The 22,872-nt window shown below is 40.0% G+C and overlaps 2 protein-coding genes across 2 annotated transcripts in view; both read left to right on the plus strand.

Moving 5' to 3' along the window:
• Positions 1–19,975: 19,975 nt before the first annotated feature.
• Positions 19,976–22,872, plus strand: part of LOC5566541 (cytochrome b5 reductase 4) — a 228,340-nt gene continuing 225,443 nt past the window's right edge. Inside the window, exon 1 of the mRNA XM_021853238.1 lies at positions 19,976–20,214. The gene's annotated coding sequence lies outside the window, so the exon portion shown is untranslated. The remainder of the gene's footprint in view (positions 20,215–22,872) is intronic.
• On the plus strand, positions 20,284–21,387 carry LOC5566543 (sentrin-specific protease 8). The gene has a single exon (XM_001650888.2). The coding sequence runs from the start codon at positions 20,456–20,458 to the stop codon at positions 21,101–21,103; it is 648 nt and encodes a 215-aa protein (XP_001650938.1). The 5' UTR covers positions 20,284–20,455; the 3' UTR covers positions 21,104–21,387.

A 22,872-nucleotide genomic window follows, 5' to 3' on the forward strand; every position in this document is an offset into this window, starting at 1 on the left:
TTATTTGTCACTGTCCAAGTCAATGCCTACTTAGCTCAAGAACTATGCACCAAAGCCTACTACAAGTTCCTTGATAAATGAAAAGGAAATGAGATCGATAGACTAGGAGTCTTGTTTTGAAAGAATAACCAAAAATAGATGCACTACAATTATTTGAATATAAATCCTTTCATAAGGCAGTTTGCTTGTATGATTGTTAGAATAAAATCATACTTGAGTTGTTAGACATAGACAATAGAAATTTATAATAAAGAAAGGGGGATGTGGTGACGAGTGCCTTACATGTGGTGTATCACCTTTATACACACATGCGTCTGCATGTTGGCACCAACGAACGCTCTGCAACGCAGCAGCACAAGTCAGTCTTGCGTGCATACTGAAGCTTAACACACGCGGCTACCACAGTATGTACTTTTATGCGACTTGATTTATGATAACAAAATTTATTTGACAGCTGCTACGGATTGATCCGACTTACTTTGTACAAGTATACGGAACGAAATGAAATGTACATATGAACTCATAAAATAGCGTTTTATCCGAGGAAACTCATCGATCAAACGATTCCATCCACCATGTAGAACGGGAGTGATGCAGTTTGTACAAATAAGCGACTTAGTTCGTATGCTGCTATGCGACTTCTGGTTGTCTGGGATATCATCCGCGAAGCAAACAAATTGACTGAATCTCGTAAACATCGTACACAAGCTGTTAAGCCCAGCTATCCGCATAACACCTTCTAGCGCAATATGGAACAACAGGCACGAAAGTCCATCACCTTGTCGTAGTCCCCGGCGGGATCAAAACGAACTGGAGTGTTCGCCTGAAACCTTCACACAATTTTGCACACCTTAATCGTCGCTCTTATCAGTCAAGTGAGCTTCCCGGGAAAGCTGTTCTCATCCATGATTTTCCATAGCTCTACGTGGTCGATAATATTGTATGCCGCCTTGAAATCAATGAAAAGGTGATTCGTTGAGAACTGCTATTCGCGACTGTTGCGGAGGACAAGATCCATATTCAATGAATTTATTCGCTGGGTGGGATAAATTATAAAATTCCTAAACATATAGCTTCATCAATATCTAGTTACTAACGTGTATAGAATTGGTCTTACTTTTAATGATCTTTCCTCGCCTGAGGTTCTCGCAATGGTGTTCCGTCTCCAATGGTTGTGCAACCCCTGTACACGATAGTTAATGTAATGAATCCTATGTACCATCTATTGTTATATTAGCCACTGCGGATTTTACCTTATGAGCGTACCACTCCTTATGTCTAGATATGATGAGCTGCTCAATGTAACCGGTTGAATTCTACACCAAAGTTTACAATTAAAGTTATGTTGTAGCACATGCTTATATACTGAATTCCACGCTTACCAAATTTGCAATTATGTAGCTTGATACTCTCGCACTGTTCTTAATATCGGCAAGTATTATATACCGGCAAGTGTAAAATATGGGAATGGTAATTCAATAATTAAACTATAAACTATAACGTTCTAATTCAGCAAGATTTCTCCGTAATATTACTTGTCACTATGGCGGTTTTTTTTTATATACGGTATCATCTCTATTCTTTACGTATCTGCTTTGTTCACGATGCCAGAGTCAGCATTGGTTGCTGCAAGCAGTGACGTAGAGTTAAGGTGAAGATAAATCGAAGCCAAAGTTCAAATTTTCAAGAGCACGGATCTGGAGAACCAAACATCCGCTTAAGCTGAAAACTTAATTGATTGGTCACTAGCTGGTGGTGACCAATCGATTAGGTTATCAGCTCAAACGGGTATTTGGTTCTCCAGATCTGTGCTCTTGAAAATTTGAACTTTGGCTTCGATTTATCTTCACCTTAGGTAGGGCTCCCTTCGCCTGAGTAATCGACAGTAAAGACCTGGTCCGTTGTCGAAGCCGGTTTGATTACTTCCCACGAACTCGTTCACTACCAAACAGAAAGAACAACTTGGATAGGAACACAATAAATAAACTGCGAGCTTTCAACGAAGTGTTTTTAAACGACATGTAAAATTACACGTTTCTGACTTGTTTCCAAGCCATGTAAATCTATTAGCAGATTGAAATACGAGTTCATTTCGATGCTCCAAATATGTGCATGAAAATAAACTTAAATTTAAATTTTCGTTTTAACTGTGTAGAGGTGACAGACGACGAAAGACGATCTGGGATAATACTTTGTAGGCCACATTTAGAATGGTGATCGCTTGAAAGTTCTTACAATCTAACTTGTCGCTCTTCTTGTAGATAACCCCTTCCTTCCACTCCTGCGGTAGCTATTCTGTTTCCTTTCAGCCAGTGCAGGCAAATGGTCGACCTTTCCGGACCCACTTTATGAATTCAGCTCCGATACCATACTTACCAAGAGCTTTGTTGTTCTTGAGCTGGTAAATGGCATCCTTAACCTCCCTCAAAGTGGGGGCTGGTTGGTTTCCATCGCCCGCAGTACTGACAAAGGCATTTCCTTCGTTGTCCCGCCTTGCTCTCAGCGTCATTCAGGTGTTCGTCGAAGTGCTGCTTCCACCTTTCGACCACCTCACGATCGTCCGTCAAAATGCTCCCATCCTTATCCCTGCACATCTCGGCTCGCGGCACGAAGCCGTTTTGGAATGCGTTGAGCTTCTGATATAACTTACGTGTTTCTCCATCTCCTCCTGGTGACGTTTTTTCTCCCGAAAGAGGAGAGTCTGCTGTTACCGTTTCTGTCCCGCGTACCCGACGTTGCTCTCAGCTGCATTGTTGATGGCTGCTTTTACTATTCTCCAACATTCCTCAAGAGGGGCTTCATCCAGCTCACCCTATTCCGGTAATGCAGCCTCGAGGTGCTGCACGTATGGAGTTGCGACATCCGGTTTCTAATGCCATTCTAGGTCATCGATATCGTAAGTTGTAAACGACGGAGAGTTTAGGGCGCAGTTTAACCATCACCAGATAGTGTTCAGAGTCGAAGTTAGGGCGACGATAGGTCCTGATGTCGATAATGTCAGAAAAGTGCCTGGATAAGTGGATAAGTTATTCATTGTTTGATTTTTATGGATGGCCTGCAACCTGACACCAACCCCCAAGATTTCCGGAAATTCCCCCGAAATGTTCGGAGGACCATAGTGCCAAGATTAGCTTAGTGTCCTTCTCTGGAACTCGGACGATGATCAGCCGCTCCTGACATAGCGAACAGACGCTGTTATGAGTCGCTTCCAGCATGGACTTTACAGATTTGCAGAAGCAAACCCCCCTTCCCTGTCAGCATACGACCGCGAACTTGCTCGTACCCCGGCCAGGAGGTAGGGATAGGAGTTGCTGGGCAAGAGGCAAAGGACCACACAAAGGCAATCTCAGCACGAAAAAGATCAGCTACGAAATGACCAGATTGGTATCTATTGAGAGATGCCAAAGGCGAAAAGGCACAGAACACACTGTGTAAACCTAGAAGATTGTACTTGATGTTATCTAACAACACATCCGTAATACCATCCATCAAGAAGATCATCCGATTATCTCGGAGAAACACAAGAACCCCTGCACTATTTATGGCGTATGCAGAAAGGCCATAATGTTATGAAAGGTGACCTGGTATTCCAAAGACTCCATTAGCAGTGGATTTAAAATACATCCTCAACCTATTCTTTTCCTGATCTCCATGCACCTGAATAGATATTCCATAGTTTTATTCTTAGTCAGTTGTAATAACCGCTACCTATATTACACAGCTGTCAAACAGAAGGTTACCTCCCTACAATTTGTACGATAACAATTTTCGTGTGTAAACTTTTTTTCTGAATTACAATGAACCTTAGACCCTACAACACACGACGCATGTACGATCATAATCATGCTTTACGTCTATCACAAACTTTATTTGTAATCCAAATCAAGTCCGTCAACCATGTAGGTCATAACACTGAGCTACACGCAATTCTAAATCTTTATTAGTTCTCAACGTCTGCCATCCTTCCATTTGTCAGCCAATGTCCACTATCAGCGTTCAATGATGAACCCTTGCGTCTTGTTTCACTATCATTGTATACAATGTAAATAACGGCTAAGCAAAATCAGTTCTTTTGCTAACTCCGTTCGAACAATGATCCAGATCCGCAAACACGCGTAATCTCAATTCTAAAGCCACTTCACGGTGCTGCAAAGTGGCGTACGTGCAAATTTTGAACCAGAAAACCGGCAAAATAAGCTGGTTATCAACCTCCATGTGCAAGCTCGGCTCGATAACCCCTCGGTTAAAACGCCAACAGTACACCACCCCTTGGAATACATGACATTATCTCGGCGTTCGTTTGACACTCATAAATAATGTACTACTGTCAGAAGTCCTGCAATGGCAAAAGGTGATGTGCAGAATTTTAAATGCTTAAATAGCGAACGGAGGATTCGGGGATGTGTTCAAAAACATTTCGATGCGATCTGTTCTAGTTTTGAAAAGGGCCAAAGTGACATATGACCAAACTTAGGAAAAACTAATTACAGCTCATTGGAAATTTGTGGACTTGGATGAAGTAATTAACCATCCTATAAAATGAGATGGATTCTCATTTGATACGCCCTTTTAAAAATATTGTTCATTGTAAATACAATCGGTATCAGCAAGTGAAAGCGTGCAAAACACAGAACTTGTTGGCATTTTTTTTCGTATTATGTATGCATGCCATTTACTTTCTATGGTTTCCAAGAATTGGAAGAGAATGAAAAAATATGCATCATTGATATATAATCAAAGTATGAAATCCAGTTAGACGCATGAATGTTTCAAAATAATCTAATTAACCTACTCAAACAGATTTATTATATACACAGTTATTTTTTTTAATGAGGAATGATCATCTTCTTTTTCTTTTTGGCATTACATCCCATCAGGGATCAAGCACATCGTCTTTTATGCAACTAGGGTTTTACTTATGTTTCCATCAAACTACACCTTGGTGTCAACCCCGTTTACCAGTTTTGGGGACCAATATGCAAAATTTTGCAATTGCCAGTTCATTAGCTTTCAAAATATATGACCTGTTTGAGAAAAATCTTGTTCTTGGCGCACCGCAGGCAAAAAGGGACAGGTAGGAGCTTTCTCTGTGGAGAATGTTTGCGCGCCTAGGTTGAAAGCTTGCGAGAAGATGGGGAGAAAAGGAACTGCACAGTCTACGAAAGGGAAAGGGTAACTGAGGAGCAAACAAGTTAAATCATGCAACAGTCCACTAATAGGCTTCGCGGAGTAATGTTCTCACGAAGATATCAAGTCAATAAAGTTAAAGTTATTCGGAAAATTAATCCCATGCGTTGTCAGTGAAATTTAGACCAATCCGGAGAAAACCCCAATCCCCTGAGCTGTCGTCGGAACATTTTGGTCCATCCGAACCGGATGTTGTGAGTGGTTTTCCCGGATGTTGTGTCTGGAAGTTGTTGCTGTTTCGTTTGTGGAAGAAGAGCACCAAGTGCACAAGGGCGGTCCGTGACCGAAAGATACAAGACAATTATGTCCGTGGCATAGTGCGTGTTCGGAGAAATTTACTGAATCGTGTGCAGTAGCGTGGCCCGTGGCCAAATTGCGTTTTTGATCATGAACGTATCGTAAATCGCATTTCCTTCGGAATTCACGTCGATCCGTGATCGATGATTGGTTGAGATCGTGTCCGTGGCATGATTCGACGTACCGTGTGCGTAGTACTAATGGCTGAGCAGTTTGAATTTCCGGAAGTTAATTGCACCGTGTGCAGTGGAATATCCCGTGGCTATAAGCGAACATTGTGTAGAGAGGCCGGTGGCCGAAGAATCAGTGAGCGTGTACGTGGCGTGATGTTGCCCGGTGAGTGCTTCGTGCAGCCCGTGGCAGAGTTTTAGGAATTGATTGTGCCCGTGGCACATGAGTAAGTGAACATTCGTACGCACCGGGTGCGTATTTCGGCTGAGGTCAAAAACGAAACATTTTGGAAGCGTTTATCGTGCTCGCGACACGAGTGGTGATTTGTGGGAATGTGTCCTTGACGCATTGCGAACTCGATTGAACAAGAGTGAACAAGTTCAAACATGAGCGACAGTGAAACACCACGTGGAGTGTTGAAAAGTGTATCACAAAGAAACGTATTGGAAGAGCTAACGGAATCGAGTAGTGACAACGTGCTGCCAGTTCCGTCGGTGGCAGATCAAAAGATTGCGAAGCAAGTGCTCGAGCAGAAGAAAATGATGGAGTCCAAGTTGGAAGTGCTGACAGATCGGCGAGATCTGATAATGGAGAAGCTGATACGAATGAAGGAGTCTTTGAGAGGGGAAGGTGTGAGCATACATTTGCTCAACCTTCACCTTGAAACATTGCGACGATGTGCGGATGAATTCGACAGGATTCATAGCGAAATCTCGGCATTGCTGCCGAAAGAACAACGAACCGTAGTACGTCAGGAGTACGCGGTATTCGAGGATGTCCACAACGAACTTTACGTAGACTTGCAGACAAGAATTGCACGAACGCAAGAAGCATGTCGCGAAAATCCAGGTACGTCAAGTAGTTCAAGCATTCCAGGTTTCCAGCAACCGATAGTAGTGCAAGCAGCTGCCCCGCAACTACACGCTCCGTTCCCAAAATTCGATGGGACACCGGAGAATTGGTACAGCTTTAAGAGCCTCTTTAAGAGCATTATGGCGAAGTACCCAAACGAGTCTTCAGCGATGAAGATTTTGCACTTGCGCAATTCTCTCGAAGGCGATGCAAAGTGCAAGATCGACCAAGACGTCGTGAATAACAACGATTACGAAAGGGCCTGGAAGATTCTCGAGGACGCGTACGAGGATAAGCGGCTGATACTGGATACGCATATTGACGCTATTTTGGATTGCGCCGTCATCAGCAGTGACAACCGTGGGAAATCGATTTCACAATTGGTTGAAACTTGTTCGAAGCATGTTGATGCTTTGCACGGTCACAGCTATCCTGTCGAAGGTTTAGGAGAGTTGATCCTGCTTAACATCCTCCACAAGAAGCTCGACAAGGACACGCAAGAGCAATGGGAAACGAAGGTACCCAGAGGAGAGTTACCGGAATACGAAACGTTTATGGAGTTTCTTCGTGAACGAGGACGCGTTCTGCAGCGTACAAATCGCTCCCAGCAGCAGCAGGTACAGCAGTCAACGGTCCAAGCGAAACAGCATGTTGCAGTAACTGGTCACAAAACAGCAACACAAGCATTGAATTCGTTTATGCAAACGGGTAGCGAAACGTGTCCATGCTGTCCGGAAGAGCACGCCATCTACAGGTGTATGAAATTCAAGGACATGAATTTCACAGAGCGCAAGTCCGTTGCCACAAGGATGGGTTTGTGTTACAACTGTTTGAAACTGTATCATCGAGTTATTGACTGCAAATCCGATCAACGGTGCAAGGTGCAAGGTTGCGGTCGTAAGCATCATAGCCTTTTGCATCCCGAGGATGAGATTTGGCAGAAAAGTGGAGAGAGGTCTCCGATGCCAGAAGTTGTTGAAGATAACGAGCCAAAACAACAGGAACCAGATGGTCGGCGTGCGACAACGATGTGCGCGCTGATTGATACAGCAAAGCGGCAAGTGCTGCTATCAACCGCAGAGGTCTTGGTGGTCGGACATGGAGGGTCCACCATCAAGTGCCGTGCCTTGTTGGATTCAGGATCCGACAGCCATATTATCACAGAGAGACTGGCCAACAGACTGAAGCTTAAGATGAAACGCGTCGACTTTCCGATTAGCGGTCTCAACGACATCCAGACCAGAGTGAAGTATCTGGTATCGACGAAAATTCGCTCCCGAATCAATACGTATGCGACGAGTGATTTGAATTTCTTGGTCGTACCAAGAATCTCAGCAAGGCTTCCACAGGTGGAAATCAGAGCCGGTTCTTGTAGGGTACCGACAGGTTTGCAGTTAGCAGATCCATCGTTCCATGTACCAGGAGAAGTGGATATGATTATCGGCAACGAGATATTCTTCGACTTGGTGAAGGCTGGACGCCTGAAAATAGAGAACACTGCGATTACGTTGGCTGAAACACAGTTTGGATGGATTGCTGGAGGATCAGCGCAGTTGAAGAAGGATGTACCACGTGCAGTACAGTGCCAACTAAATTATCGTACACAAGTTGGCAAGATCATGGAAAAGTTCTCCGAAATCGAGAACGATCATCTCGGTAGTATACCAGCGGCGGTCGATTCAACCGTCAAGAAGCATGCGAGAAATGGACGAGGAAGTGGTGTAGAACAACTCTCATTCAACTGCAAAGAGTATAAACGTGACGATTCTTTCGTTATGACGAAAACCCGTTACGAATCTTCAATTTCTTCATCAATGAATCGTGGAAGACGAATGTTGTGTAGCGAACGAAGCGAGTTCAAGGTCAATCCGTACAATGTAGCAAAATCGAAGACATTGTTAGTTGAAGATGGAGTGATGCGAAAGGATTTATAAGAGCAACAATTAGTGAACAAAAGGATCGAGAGAAGCGAGATGTGTTGGTAGAAGATAGTCTGTTTTCAGCATCGGCAGGTACTGTAACGAAGATGAGTGAGCGACTTCAGCCTGGACGTTCGATTAAGAGTGAAGTGGTTATTGTTTTGTTGAGCCAAAGGTCTCAACGGGGGGTGTATGTTTGAGAAAAATCTTGTTCTTGGCGCACCGCAGGCAAAAAGGGACAGGTAGGAGCTTTCTCTGTGGAGAATGTTTGCGCGCCTAGGTTGAAAGCTTGCGAGAAGATGGGGAGAAAAGGAACTGCACAGTCTACGAAAGGGAAAGGGTAACTGAGGAGCAAACAAGTTAAATCATGCAACAGTCCACTAATAGGCTTCGCGGAGTAATGTTCTCACGAAGATATCAAGTCAATAAAGTTAAAGTTATTCGGAAAATTAATCCCATGCGTTGTCAGTGAAATTTAGACCAATCCGGAGAAAACCCCAATCCCCTGAGCTGTCGTCGGAACATGACCAAATAAAACACAGCTGCCGCCCAAGGCCAGCTCGCAGTGATAACCTTCACCGAATCGGAAAGGATGTTGTTTTTGCAAAAACCGAAAAAAAGAATCTGTTATCAACCTAGCGAACTTGCAAAACAATCCAGGGCCAATGAAATGGATGCAATGGACAGAGGCTTACGCAAGAATAAGAAAAAATGATCTATTTCAGTGGAAAATTACAAACAATCGTTCGATTGTGGTCGGGCGATAATCGGAGGTTCTAAAAATAATGCACTAATTGGCAAACGGTACCGAAGTGTTTGATAGCTGGAATCCACCAGAAAGCGGAGCAGAACTTACGCATGGCAGCGGTTGACCCGCAGGCACGAGTTGAACTTCAACGCACTTACAACCGGCCAGTCTTAGCTAAGAATGTGTAATCGTTTGTAAAATAATTGATAACAGCACGGTATGCCTTCAGGGAACTTCTTTCTGTCCTTTCTTCTCGGATTTACCAATCTGGTGAAAGCAAGTAAGAGCAAACTGTACGACTTCAATAATAAGCCAACTACAGCCGACTCTCTACATCTCGATTTTCTACATTTCGATATCTCTCCCTATGTCGATGATTTCATAAATCCCTTCATACATTTTCACCCTCCATATCTCGATATCCTCCTTATCTCGATATCTCCATATCTCGATGTATTTCTGTTAATGTTTCGTTCTCAATTTTCTCTCCGTATGTCGATATGATCAATATCGAAGGTTACTAGACCAAAGTTTTAGGATTCAAAACAAATTAGGAGCGCAAAAGGACGTCTGTTTGTGTATTATTTTCTTGGCAACGGAGTGTTTTTCAATCTAGTATTCATCAAAAATTTGTTCTTTGTCTCGATCTCTCGCTATCTCGATGGTCGAGATGTAGCGAGGCGACTGTAGTTCAAATGTATACAACAATAAAAATGCTCAAATATTGCTTTTTGCAATTTCTCATCGTAATAGGCTGTTTTTTATCACGCCAATCTGTCATGAAACTGCCTACTTTCCTGCACTAAAGTATGCAGTGCTTCTGCCCATCTCAGCCAAAGGACGAAGCCTCCGTGACATCTGTAGTAGGTTGCAAAAAAGTTTGGATATATTTTCTTCATACTTGCAAAAATGAAACATTTCTCCTAATGCATCCAAAATTCAACTTATAATATTCCCACATAAACTAAAATTCTTTTTTTTAAGAATCTTCAAGTAGACATGTTGTCACAATTAGAGGGTTCCAATCATTTGGTCAGAGATAAAGGTAGGTATCTAGGGCTCATGGTAGATAAAAATGTAACTTTCAAAAATCACAATGAGGGTATTCAAGCAAAATGTCTTTATCCCCTTATTAAGAGGAAATCAAAACTTTGTCTTAAGAACAAGCTTTTGATCTCCAAACTAATTTTCAGGCCAGCCATGTTGTATGCTCTACCAATATGGACTAGCTGTTGTAATATAAGGAAGAAAGCTCTGCAGAGGATTCAAAACAGAATTTTTAAAATTATTCTGAAGCTTCCTCCCTGGTATAGTATTAATGGATTATATAGAATATCCATTGTTGAAACATTAGAACCAGGTTTCCGAATTTTCACTCACTCTCACGATAATGGATTTATCCCTCACAGCAATTTTCAGCGATTAGCTGCCTTGCGATTTTATCCGTCCACAAAACAAAGCGAAAATAGATAATTGCACATATCCGCAGCTGTGAAAAGTTTGTTTTCTCTTTCTCCGATCCATGGAGAACTTTTCCTGTATGCATCGCCACCAGTGTCTGCATATTTCAATATACAGTCAACAACGCCGATCCTCAGTAGGCTCCGTCATCGTTGAATTCTTCTTTGTGTGAATGTTTGTTTGACAATACATGCACGAATCTGGTAGAACGTGCATTCAGTTTTTCAATTACTTTTGCTACACTAATTCTCATCCACTACTGACATTCAAATTCAATTTTACTAGTGAAAAAAATCATTTCCGTCAGAATACCCCACAAAACATCCGCAAATTGCAAAAGTTGTATTTTTTTATTAAAAGACAATCATGATTCATCAACTGGAGGCATCACATTGCGCTTTTCTTACACCAGTAATATAAAATTCATTTGTAATTTTTTATATTCAATTTTCAATTTCAGTGCCTCTAGGTGAAACTGAATTTTGAAATGACACCAACAGTGGGTGAAACTGAATGTGTGCGTGTGTTGCACCCACTCTCTTTCTCGTCGCATTCGCACTCGAAGTCAGATTGGCTTCTTGCTAGCGGAGTTTGTTTTTGTTCGTTTTCGCACTGATCGGGTATCATTCGGCTGAATTTTTACGACACTGATCGCCACAAGTAGCAGTTGCTTTTATGCACCAAATTAACCACTCCTTTCGTCAAGTTGGTGTGGTAGTATGGTTAGCGTGCACGCATCGCGGTTGTTTTTAGCAATGTTCTAGGTTCGAATCCCGTCGCCGGCACTAGTTTTTGTTTATCCACATAGAGATAATTCTCGGGAGCAGTTGGTGAGCGAGAATATGATGGAGTGAAAAATATATTATCCCCGGAGTGGAGTAATTTTAGGTTATCCACCATCGTAGCTCCAGGGAAAATTAGTGTGAGCGATAAAAGATGTTCACGTGAAGAAGCGAAAATAGCATTCTCCTTACGTGCGAAAAGTCGTACATTTTGCATCATTGATACGAAAATTCAGAACCCTGATTAGAACAAATGTCGAATAATGTTTAACAAAAATCGTTGCAATCTTTTATTGCCACGATTAATGCGTTGTAAACTTAGGTTGAGTTAATTGAAAGCATTTTTTTTGCTCTTATAAGTAGGTGAAATCAACTAATCTGTCCAAGATAAGCCAGCCTCGGGCTGCGAATCTCATTAATAACGACATTTAGTTTTACTACATTAGGATGACAGTGTTGTCTAACACAGAACACCTAGATATAAGAAATGAATGTAATGTTTGGAATGATATAATGAAGAATTGGGTCCTAAAATGTTTGATAAAATCTTGTTTTTATTCAACATCACGAAAGAGCATGTTATTTCAACTACTTTAGCAATTTTTCACGCTCAAATAACGGCTATATCATGTTTAAACATTAATTTTAAAATTGGGTCCATACATGAACCTTGACACTTGAGATCATGTTTGACGTTCGCTTAGTCGACAAAAACACCACAGTTTTAACACTGGGGTTGTTCCTATCTGACATTTCGGAAGGGACACGGAAAACAAAACTCAACCAAAATTTGAGTTTAAGCCAAGGGGTGTGACAAAATCTAAAAAAAAACATAAAAAAATGTTTTTCGGACTTAAACCAACGATAAACATTGTAAAATTGAGTAAACATGTGTTTTTAGCCTAAACTTAAGCGTTTGGCACTAAAATCTGGACAGGGCTTTAGGACCCTATTGAATAAAAAGCTTTCATTGGTTTGCTTATCACTTACTCTTCAAGAATGTTCGTCAAATGTTAAACATTGTAAATAGGATTTCGGTTTACTTCGTCGTAAGCACTATTATTCGTCGTATCAAACCTAAAATTTTCCAAGTGTAGATTTGTGAAAGCTGTGGTTCGTACACTTGTACACCAAAAATGCAAAAAAACTACTATATTTGGATAAATAACTTCAGTAGATCAATTATCCACTTTGCTCAATTGAATATTAAATATTTCGAATAGAGAACATGAAAAAAAAAAGTTGAATTTGATTCCGAGCTGATTAAATTCACCTCGGTGATTTGACTCTAGATTACGGTACTGACATAGGCCATTTGATCCGTCCTCTTGACTATCGCTCATTGCCTGCGCCCTCAGCATTATACAGCTGTTTTTTTCAAAATACAGCTTTCACCTTTCGAACAACAATTAAAGTGTGTTTAACATTTGATCTAAAGGTTATACTGTGTAATACAGCAGTCCCATACCGTAACAAACTTAAGTTTATTCAGATCATCAATTAATTCAGTACGTTATCTCTTTGAGATTGGTTCAAACCTTGAACCCATTACACAGCGTAACAAAAATTACATTTTTGCGTGTCTCAAGGATCAAATTATGTATCTCTAGTAGCTTTAGGTTTGCTAAATCTGATGCTGTCACAATTTTTAGCAACAGGTCGCCAAAGTTGTATAAAACACTGTTTTCATTGATGTTTACATGAAATTTAAAGTATGAATTATCAAACTTTTTTGAGATCTAATCCACCAAAAATGCAATATATGACTTCAACTTTCATTTCAGATATAATTTGGTTGAAATTGCTCGAAAAAAAATAGATTTCTTCAACATGTTTGCATACTTCATACAAAATACTTCGTTTTTCTAATATGTCAAAACACAATACTTTTCTAAACCAACAAAAATAACTTTTGAGCATCCAAAGTATCATGAACTTTGTTGATAAGTATTGTTACACACATGAAGCATGCATTCTGTGGCAAATTTAGTAAATAAATTGCCATACATGCTGGAAAACTTGAATTCAAGTTGGGTGAAATAGTCAAATTTTGCATTTTCAGCAGCCAATATTTCAAAAACTAGACGTGCTATGATATTTTTGAAAACGGCAATAGCTTTAGCACCCCTCAATTAAGTAAATTACGGTATTTTGGTGCTTGAGACAAAAACGTGTTCCGTAGTGTTATTAACTGCAACAAAATTTAGATGAAAGGTTCATTGAAGGTCACTCATTTGGCACTCAATGCATCAAAGCAGCGGCGCCACCGTATACCGTTTTGACTCATATTCCGAACACTTAAGGCCAACAGAGACTTCAAATGCATCAGATTGGCATAAATTGGCTGATATTTGTGTGAAATTTTAATTTCTTCGTAAAGTCTAACGGTTAGCTATTGGTTGTACCAATAAAAATGTTAATTTTATTAGTTTTAGTATTGTTTTTACGTTAAAGTATGGAGCAACATTTTGATTCAAATGCCGAACACTGTGTTCATTCTGTCTCATATTCCGAACACCTTGATTCAAATTCCGAACAGAACAAATAAATCGTATTCAAATGAATAATTTGGCAAATAAATTAATCTGAGCTTGTTCTACTGGTCTCAAACTGGAAGGGAGAAACCGATACGAAATTTATGTACGTCACAGTGAGCCGAGATTCTGCTGTCACGAACTGTCACTGTGAGCCCGGATCTTAAACAATGGACAAACATGGTAAAAGCGCGTATTTGATTAAAACATATTTTTTGCATTTCGTTAAATGTGACAAAAAAGACTATTCTTGCTTATTCAAAAGCAATGTCACGATAGTACATTTTATTCTAATTGAATATAAAGTTCAAAATACGCATAATTTTACTTTTTCCAAATTGAAATGCCTAGAAAACTTTGGCCCTTTTTTCATGTTTGTCCAAAAAGTTCGAAAGTACACAACAACATAAAACTAGTGATTTTCATCAAGTCTGCCTTGATTGTCGTCGGCAAGCTGAAGTTTTCTTGCAGTTTGAAAAAACTTGCTGTCATATTTTGTGTGTAGTATCGGTGCCTCCCTCCCAGGTCTCAAACTAGTGAATCATCACTACTCCCGCGGTATAAATTATATTGGAGACGTTAGAGTTAGATTGCAATTGACTGCCATTTTCTTGTTATTTGGTGACATATTTCAGCGAAACATTTCAACCAAATCGCCATACAAAAACAGAGTGTTCGGAATATGAGTCTGTTCGGAATTTGAGACAAAACGGTATGGGATTTGACATTGTTGCAGCATTGCTGTTCTGTCAAACACACACGTCTACGATGGTGCTATCTATGCATTTCATAGCGGCCGTTTTGGTTATTTTAATGATCCATTAGTGATCGCGAAAGGCGAATGTGTCGAAAATGTCGAACTATAAATATACGAAGCATGTCGTAAAATATTATTTCATAACGGATGATTCAATACTAATTTGAACGATAACTTATGCAAACCATCGAGGTTAATTTTTTTTGAGTTTCTAATTTTTAATTTTTAATTTGTACGATGTAAAGATTAGCAGGGTGAATATTAAAAAGTGTTCAGAATAGAAGTGGTCAAAGCAACAGGAGTACCCGGTAATAACATAAAGTTTGTTTAACCCCTCTACCGGCAGCTTCATTTTTTACCCCAAAAATATTCAAACTGCGATAACCTTTTGATTTTAGACATTTTTGCACCATTTTTTCACAAGATCTCATATCTCGTATGGCTTTGACGATATTTAAATGTTCCTTAGGGGACCGAAATTCCCAATATAAAAAATCTTTGGCCACCATTTTGTTTTTAGTCAATTTTTCGAAAAACTAAAATGTGGCTATACAGTGTCATATTATATGCAGCTACTCTGAAAAAATATGAAAATCGGTTGAGTTGTCTTCAAGAAATCTGAGAATTACAAAATGATGTAATTTGAAGATTTGAAGATCTTTGTACGGCCAGATTGGTACCATAAACAAAAATGTTCATTACTCCAAAACTGTTGCACCAATTTGCCTCATTTCTTCACAGCAGACTCTCGTTGAAGTATTGATTCGAGAAGCAAATGATCGAACATGAGAAAATTTCTGTAGCCTTCGATATTTATGTGGGTTATGGAACAACGTCGGTCCCCCAAGAAATATTGGAATTTCTCCGGAAACAGATGACCAATGATCAATATCGACACAGATTATTGAAAAAGGAGAATTTTTTGAGGGCTTGTGAAGAAATGGTGCAAAATCATCGAAAAACAAAAAAGTTATCGCTGTTTGAATATTTGTTTGTGGTGAACATGTTGAGTTTATTGTGGAGGCCTTCTATAGCATTTGTGACGCACTAACTAAAATATTAGAAGAAAGCGATGTTTATCAACTGAAAAACGACTTTCACATAACAATCCATACAAATTTTATAGAAGTTAGGAATGTAGGCAAGCAGAGCACAAGCGGACACACGCGTGCTGGTCTCGGAAGGATGAAATAAAACGGAATAAACGCCGCGATACTTTTACGAACAAGGACGAACTGAATTTACATACAATAGGCCTATTCACATGACGTTCCAAAACAGCTGATCTGGAAGCAGTTCTATGAAAATGGCAGCCTCGTGTATGCACCGATCCTCCACCGATGTAAACAAATGCATAGACGGACCTGTCACATGAAAAGGCCTATGGCGATATCGAATTTACTACAGGCTAAAAATAACTTTATTGTTGTCGCCTTCTTTAAAAACATAAACACTTAGAGTATTACCAGAAGGGCCAAATATAAATAGGGGTAAGAATGTCAAAACTAAAAGATGTAGTAAGGGGTGAGACACTGCCATATCCCATCAATAAAAACGATCCAATCTTCTATTAAGGCTGACCAGAATGTCACTTGCTGCAAATGACTTGCAGCCCTTTGCACTTGGGTTCCTCAACTGTTTAACATAAGCTACTCATACATGTGTCAAACCTACTAACGCGCAGAAGATATGCGCGCAATTCAAACGCAACGTCAAAACTCAAGTAGGCTTGTTCGTTCTTCAACGACGCAAATGTTTCAAATTTGCTAAATCTGAAACATGAGCTGATTTTTATTATCACTGCGACGGTATATCGAGATTTTCAGATAATATCATAACATGGATTTATCTTGCAGAGCACAATATATTTTATTACTATTAGAACGTGGCTCAAGTTGTTGTAAAATATGTTGCAGAATTACAATTTTTTCAGTTCGAGTTGTACGACGAGTGCTGTAAAAATCGAGTTCTGCAACGAGTTACGTACAACATTTTTTGCAATTTCTTAAAAAGTTGCGTAATGTAAAAGCTTTGTGTAACAGTCATATCGCAACTGATTTCAATTAGATAATGACCTTTCCATGACAGATTGGCGTGATGAAAAACAACCTTTTACGATGAGAAATTGCAAAAATAAATATTGGCTGTTCCTTCTAATTGTAACTGAGGTTACTCAAGTAAGTCAGATGTGAAAATATTGTATAATATTGGTCCCAAAATGCTGCCTTGAGGAACACTAGCTCTTACAGGAAGTCTCTCAGACCTCGAGTTCTGATAATTAACCTGATGTGTACGATTTGACAGATAACTTTGAATTACTCTAACAATGCATGTTGGAAAATTAAAGTTTTTTTATTTTACAATCAAGCATTCATGCCAAACACAGTCGAATGCTTTTTATACGTCTAGAAGAGCAAGAGCAGTAAAATAGCCTTCAGATTATTGGAAGTGCACTGTTGCACTGCTACACATCAGTACGCCCCTCGGTGTGCACAACTAGAGAATGCAACTCCATGCGACTGCAGAATCCATCTCTGCTACACCGGCAACAGCAGCAAATGTTGGCGGTTATTTTTCACTACAGTTTTTCACATCGACGTGTCCAAACGTGTATTTCTCTTCGCTTAAAATAAAAGTTGTTTCGAAAGTATTCTCGCGAGTTTCTTATTTCGTGCTTCCTATTCCGATTCCCGTACGATGTTCTCTGTTGCCATTTGTCCACCTGCGCCATCACAGATTTGTTGGAACGAATCAAATTTGTTGCACGTAAAAGTTGATGAGTGGTCGAAAGTCCATGACGGACTCCAAACTATTCATTGGCAAAAATTGAATTTTCGTTGATGTGGACTATCATTCTGTTCAAAATGACCTTCTCAAAAAGTTTACTGATGGAAGAAAACAAACTGATTGGACGATAGCTAGAAGCTTCTGCAGGATTTTTGTCTGGTTTTAAAAATGGTACAACCTTAGCATTTTTCCATTTGTCAGGAAAATATTCCAACTGAAAGCTTTTTTTCAATATATCAACTAAAAATGATAAACTACTTTCTGCAAGTTTCTTGATGAGGATGTTGACAATTCCATCATCGTCAGGAGCTTTCATAGTTTTGATTTTTTTAATAATAGTTCTCACTTCTTCCAAATCAGTCTCGCAGGCATTTTCGAAAACGTTCTCTTGATTGAGAATATTTTCGAAGTCCTGAGTAACTTGATTTTCAATTGGACTAGTAAGTCCTAAATTAAAATTAAGCGCGCATTCAAACTGCATAGCAAGTTTTTGAGCTTTTTCGCAATTAACAAGTAATAATTTGATTTCCTCTTTCAATGCCGGAATTGGCTTCTGAGGTATTTAAAAATTTTTAGATAATTTTGAAAAAGGCTTAGAGCCAGGGTCTAATTGATATATTTTATTTTCAAAATTTTTGTTTCTTAATTGAGAAAAACGTTTCTTGATTTCTTTCTGCAAGTCTTGCCATATAATTTTCATAGCAGAATCGCGAGTGCGTTGAAATTGCCTTCTCCTCACATTTTTAAGACGGATCAAGAGTTTAAGATCATCGTCTATAATCACGGATTCAATTTTTACTTCACATTTTGGAATTGCAACTCTCCTGGCTTCAACAATGGAATTTGTTAAAGTTTCAAGAGCATTGTCAATATCAAGTTTTGTTTGTAAAGAAATGTTAACATCAAGATAAGAGTCAATATACGTTTCATATATATTCCGACTGTCCAAAATAATTGAAAGTGGAGCTGATTGGATTGAGAATCGCTTCATGGGACATTTGAAATGTAACAGGGACATGATCAGAATCAAAATCAGCATGAGTAATTAGTTGGCTTCAAAGATGACTAGAGTCGGTTAAGACCAAATCAATCGTAGATGGGTTTCTAGAAGAAGAAAAAACATGTTTGGCATTAAAGTGAACAGTGACGAAATTTTTTGACTTATTTCGAGTCAATTACCGCAAGTTATTTTTAAGCAAATTTGCCTGATGCCCAGTGCATTGAAAAAGCAAGTAAGTAGAATATGAAAGTATATTTACCAAGATGTGTTTCAACAGAAACAAAAAACATTTATTTCAAATGACGAAAAAAGTTGATGTTTTATATGCCAATGAATGTTGATTGCAACTCTTCAAGATATTTGGAAAGAAGTTCGCGATATTAAGGAGTTTCCTGCAAATCGCGACAGTCTCCTTCCTTTGCGATTTGAAAGAAAATATCAATTTCCTCCATGAAGTTCAAAATTTCCTGCCCAAATCTTCCAAATTCCTTTCTCCCATTTTTGCCACGTTGAGTGACAGTTTCAAACCCCACTATTGTGGAAGGAAGTTGTGAATTCAGAGATTCATCCTTCCTTTTGTTCGTAGTTGCAACCATGTTCAGTGAATAAAAGAAGAAGTGATCTTCCATGAGTTTTTTTTTTCAAGACGGTGTCCAAGAAGAAGGATTACCACCGCTAGCTTTCGCTAACGAGTAAAACAAAAACTTAAAAGCACGGATCCAAAAATGGTTCGAAAAATACAAAAAATAGTACTGTTCTTGTAGCACTGAAAAGTACTCTTTTGGTTAGCACTGAGAAGTACTGTTTTATTGCTATATGCAGCTTTTGAAAGAAAAAAAATCCTAGAGCAGAACAAATTTGTGTACGCACAGCATGAAGGTACGTTGCGCACTTAGTCCTGAAACCGTGATATATCACAGTGCGAATCCATCGGATTTGGAGTTAGAACTAGTGCGAACCTAGGATGGAAGTAACATAAACGAATTCGACAGAAGATGAACAATGGGACAGATTCCCTATGTTGCGTCATTACAATGCAAGCAACATGACATGTATGAACGATGTTTCGTCCCGAGTTTGTCTCGTTGCTAGCATTGGGAAATGCACATCCGAAGAAAAAAAAAATTTTTCATAAAAAGCAGCTCACAACATACCAAATTGAATAGAAGATTCATTTTTTTTTTTTAATTAAATTGTGTTGGTGTGGAATCAGAAACATTTGGTGAATCACCACATACTGACTACGATGTACTTTGGCAAACATGGTTTGTTAAAACATAATGTAGATCGGAAAACTTGTTAACGCGATTGCTTTCCAGTTAAGCTTTTGATAGCTTTGAATCAAAAATATGTTAAATTTAATATTATTTCCTCACAGCTTAAACTACTTCGTTTCGATTTACTGTTTGGTATCATCCATAAGAGTGACATAAAAAATGTCGCATGCCGTCTACGAGCTCTCAGCTCTGCACCGCTCAGTTCTCAGTATATTCCGCTCTCTCGTCTTGTGCAGTTCAGTGGTTGTGAGTGGTGTGCATAACATTCGCGATATTCTCTTGCATCTCGCAACGCAGGAAGCATCCAGCAGTGCAGTGTTCGCTATCAGTGTGTTGTGGCTTCGGGTAAACGTTTGTGCAGTGTCGGGAAAAGGTTCAATCATTGTGTGCGTGTTTCGTTCTTTTACGACTCGACGAGGGAATCAAATAAAGCCAAGTACTGGTGAGTACCCTTCAAAAATGCATTTTGCCGCGATTCACGTTTTCTCTCTCAGCAAAAATCAAAACAATCACTCAAAAAGTGCAGTGCATCTCTGTTGCGTGCGGTTGCCGCGCAACAATCCGTATCTGTCAAAATTTGTTTTCGTTTCCTCGGTGAGTTTCGATTTGTTGTGCTTCCGCGCTGCCAAAAAACAGCTGTTCCGAGTGAAATCCGTAATTCCCGAATCGACCGACTATCCAGGATGTCATCCCGCGGGGATCAGGTTGCCTTGAGCTACCACGAGTCGTGTCTGCGGTTGTCCGACGTGGAACTACTTAAAGGCCCGTTCTGGCTGAACGACCAGATAATTTCCTTCTACTTTGAATACCTGGAGAAGATGATCTTCCGGGATGAGGAGGACTTGCTGTTCGTGAGCCCGGAAGTGACCCAATGCATCCGGATGGTTTCGGAGGAAGATGTTGGGATATTTCTGGAACCGCTGCGCGCCTCGGAGCGGTCGTTTATATTTTTCGCGCTGAACGACAACCAGATAGCGGATCAGGCCGGAGGATCGCATTGGAGCTTGCTGGTGTTCTCCCGGCCGGAAATGGTGTTCTATCACTTCGACTCGTCACACAACAGCAACTCGGACATTTGTCGGCAGTTTGTGACGGCGCTGAAGCGGACGTTGAGGTGTCCCAAGGCGCAACTTCGGACCGGAGATTGCCTGCAGCAGAGTAACGGATACGACTGCGGGGTTCATGTCCTGTGCACCGTGGACAAGGTAACGCAACAAATCCGGAAGGCGGGGAAGATCGAGGGCGTCAAGAGTGCGAGATATGACGTTATTCGAGGCAAGCGAGAGGAAGTTCTGAACATCATCATAGACCTGGGCGGGAGGATCAACTAGGGAGAATGGCGCGAAAGTTGAGCTTGTATGGATTCCACTCCACCGGAAGTGCTTTTTTAGCGATCAGTGTTTAGATGCCACCTCCTGAGATGTCTGATGTTTCTTCGTATTGTAGCGTAAAATTGTTCGTTGAAATAGAATATGTATATTTTATAGACATTTTTCAATTGTGCACAGAAAATTTACGTCTTATATTTTGTGATTCTAGATTATAGTAATTTATCAATCCTCGAAATAGTGATCGAAAAATGTAGCCTGCATTTGATACAGAAGCACAAACTTCAGTTGGTAGATGAATTCTTTGAAACATATCACGCGTCCATAAAGAACTTGATTTAGAAATAGTTTCCAGAATTGTTGAAGCATTGCAAAGCCGTCATTTGATTCTTGTAATGAATATCTTTCTTGTAGGCACAGCTTCAACGTCAACGTCTACAACCGGTTGCTCGAAAGGAATATCAAAGAAGACCTCCAAATGCTTACCACGGGAAGATAAACGGAAAGATGATTCCCAATATCAGTCATCGATCGATGGAACCGTTCGGTTGATTGCCGTCAGTATAAGAGCACATTGAAGCCTCCTGTATTTTGCCTGTGTTGGTAGCAAAGCTCAAAGCTTTGAGCCAACCCTTTTCCAGTAGAAAAGCTAGGCAAAATACAGGACGGTTCGATGCTTACTGACTTCAAAATGGCTTGCTCAACTTTCACTACCTGATTAAATTTCAATCTTGTCGCTCCCTTGCGACGCCTATCCACCTATTCATTTCCATCATTTGCTTCTATAGACTCCTTTTAGCTTTGAGTCGCATGACCGCTAAAGCCATAAAACAATTAAAATTAAAACAATCACGGTCGATACCTTCTCCTATATAGGAAAGATAAACTTTGCAATGAAGTCTCAGTCGGCAAGCGCTCTTCGTATGCATTTTCCAAGATTTGCATGTTGCGCAAACTATCTTCGTACCGGAAAAACACTCTTGTATATATTAGTAACCTGCTAAAGTGACCAGTTCTGCTTCAAAGATATATTTCTAAAAAAAGTCTACGATTCAGCGGATACAATGACTCCAAAAGCAACGAGTTGCAACAAGTCAAGCTTGAAAACACGACAACATACTTTTACTTTAATTTATGAAGCAGAATTCCAGTCTTCGTGGTCCTTATAGAGAAAATCTAAGATGTGCTGTTTCGACGGTTTCGATGCACTTCGCCATATGCTTGCCACAGCACGGTAAGTCAATAACTAAATCGCGTTATGCAGCCCACAGGCGACTCAGACTCTTTGACCAAAATGGACTCCGGCACCAGGTTAATGCCAATTTGAAAGTTAATGAAACCGATTTGACGGTTGGCGAACCGGTCGGTCAAAATCAAATGAGTTAGCTCGAACCACTGGAGGCTGAACCAAATGATTGACGAACTGATTGTACCATTTGTAGGGATGTTGCACGAATATCGACGCCAGCACGTTAAATTGAAGCATTGGCGTCGCATGAACTTCCGATGCAGATGAATGGCAAGTCAAAATGCGTAAATTAAGAGAACATGATCCGTCATTGAGTTCGGAATTTTCAAATGCATTATTTTCATTCATAGTCTAGAAAATTTACACGAAAATCTGTTCACTGTATTCTCCAACCGAGACATTTCAAATTTGCATCAAATAATGTTCAGTTTCGAACAGAAAAACGGATTTTTGAACGTTAAATCCACACGCAGCTCGACTTCACGGTGGTCTAGTGCGCTCCCAGAAATCTTCAATCTATAGA

The sequence above is a fragment of the Aedes aegypti genome, chromosome 3, assembly GCF_002204515.2.
Source record: "Aedes aegypti strain LVP_AGWG chromosome 3, AaegL5.0 Primary Assembly, whole genome shotgun sequence".
Taxonomy (NCBI): domain Eukaryota; kingdom Metazoa; phylum Arthropoda; class Insecta; order Diptera; family Culicidae; genus Aedes; species Aedes aegypti.

What these genes read in the sequence shown, in the direction of transcription:
- LOC5566543 (XM_001650888.2), top strand. Translation starts at nt 20,456, where the DNA reads ATGTCATCCCGCGGGGATCAGGTTGCCTTGAGCTACCACGAGTCGTGT.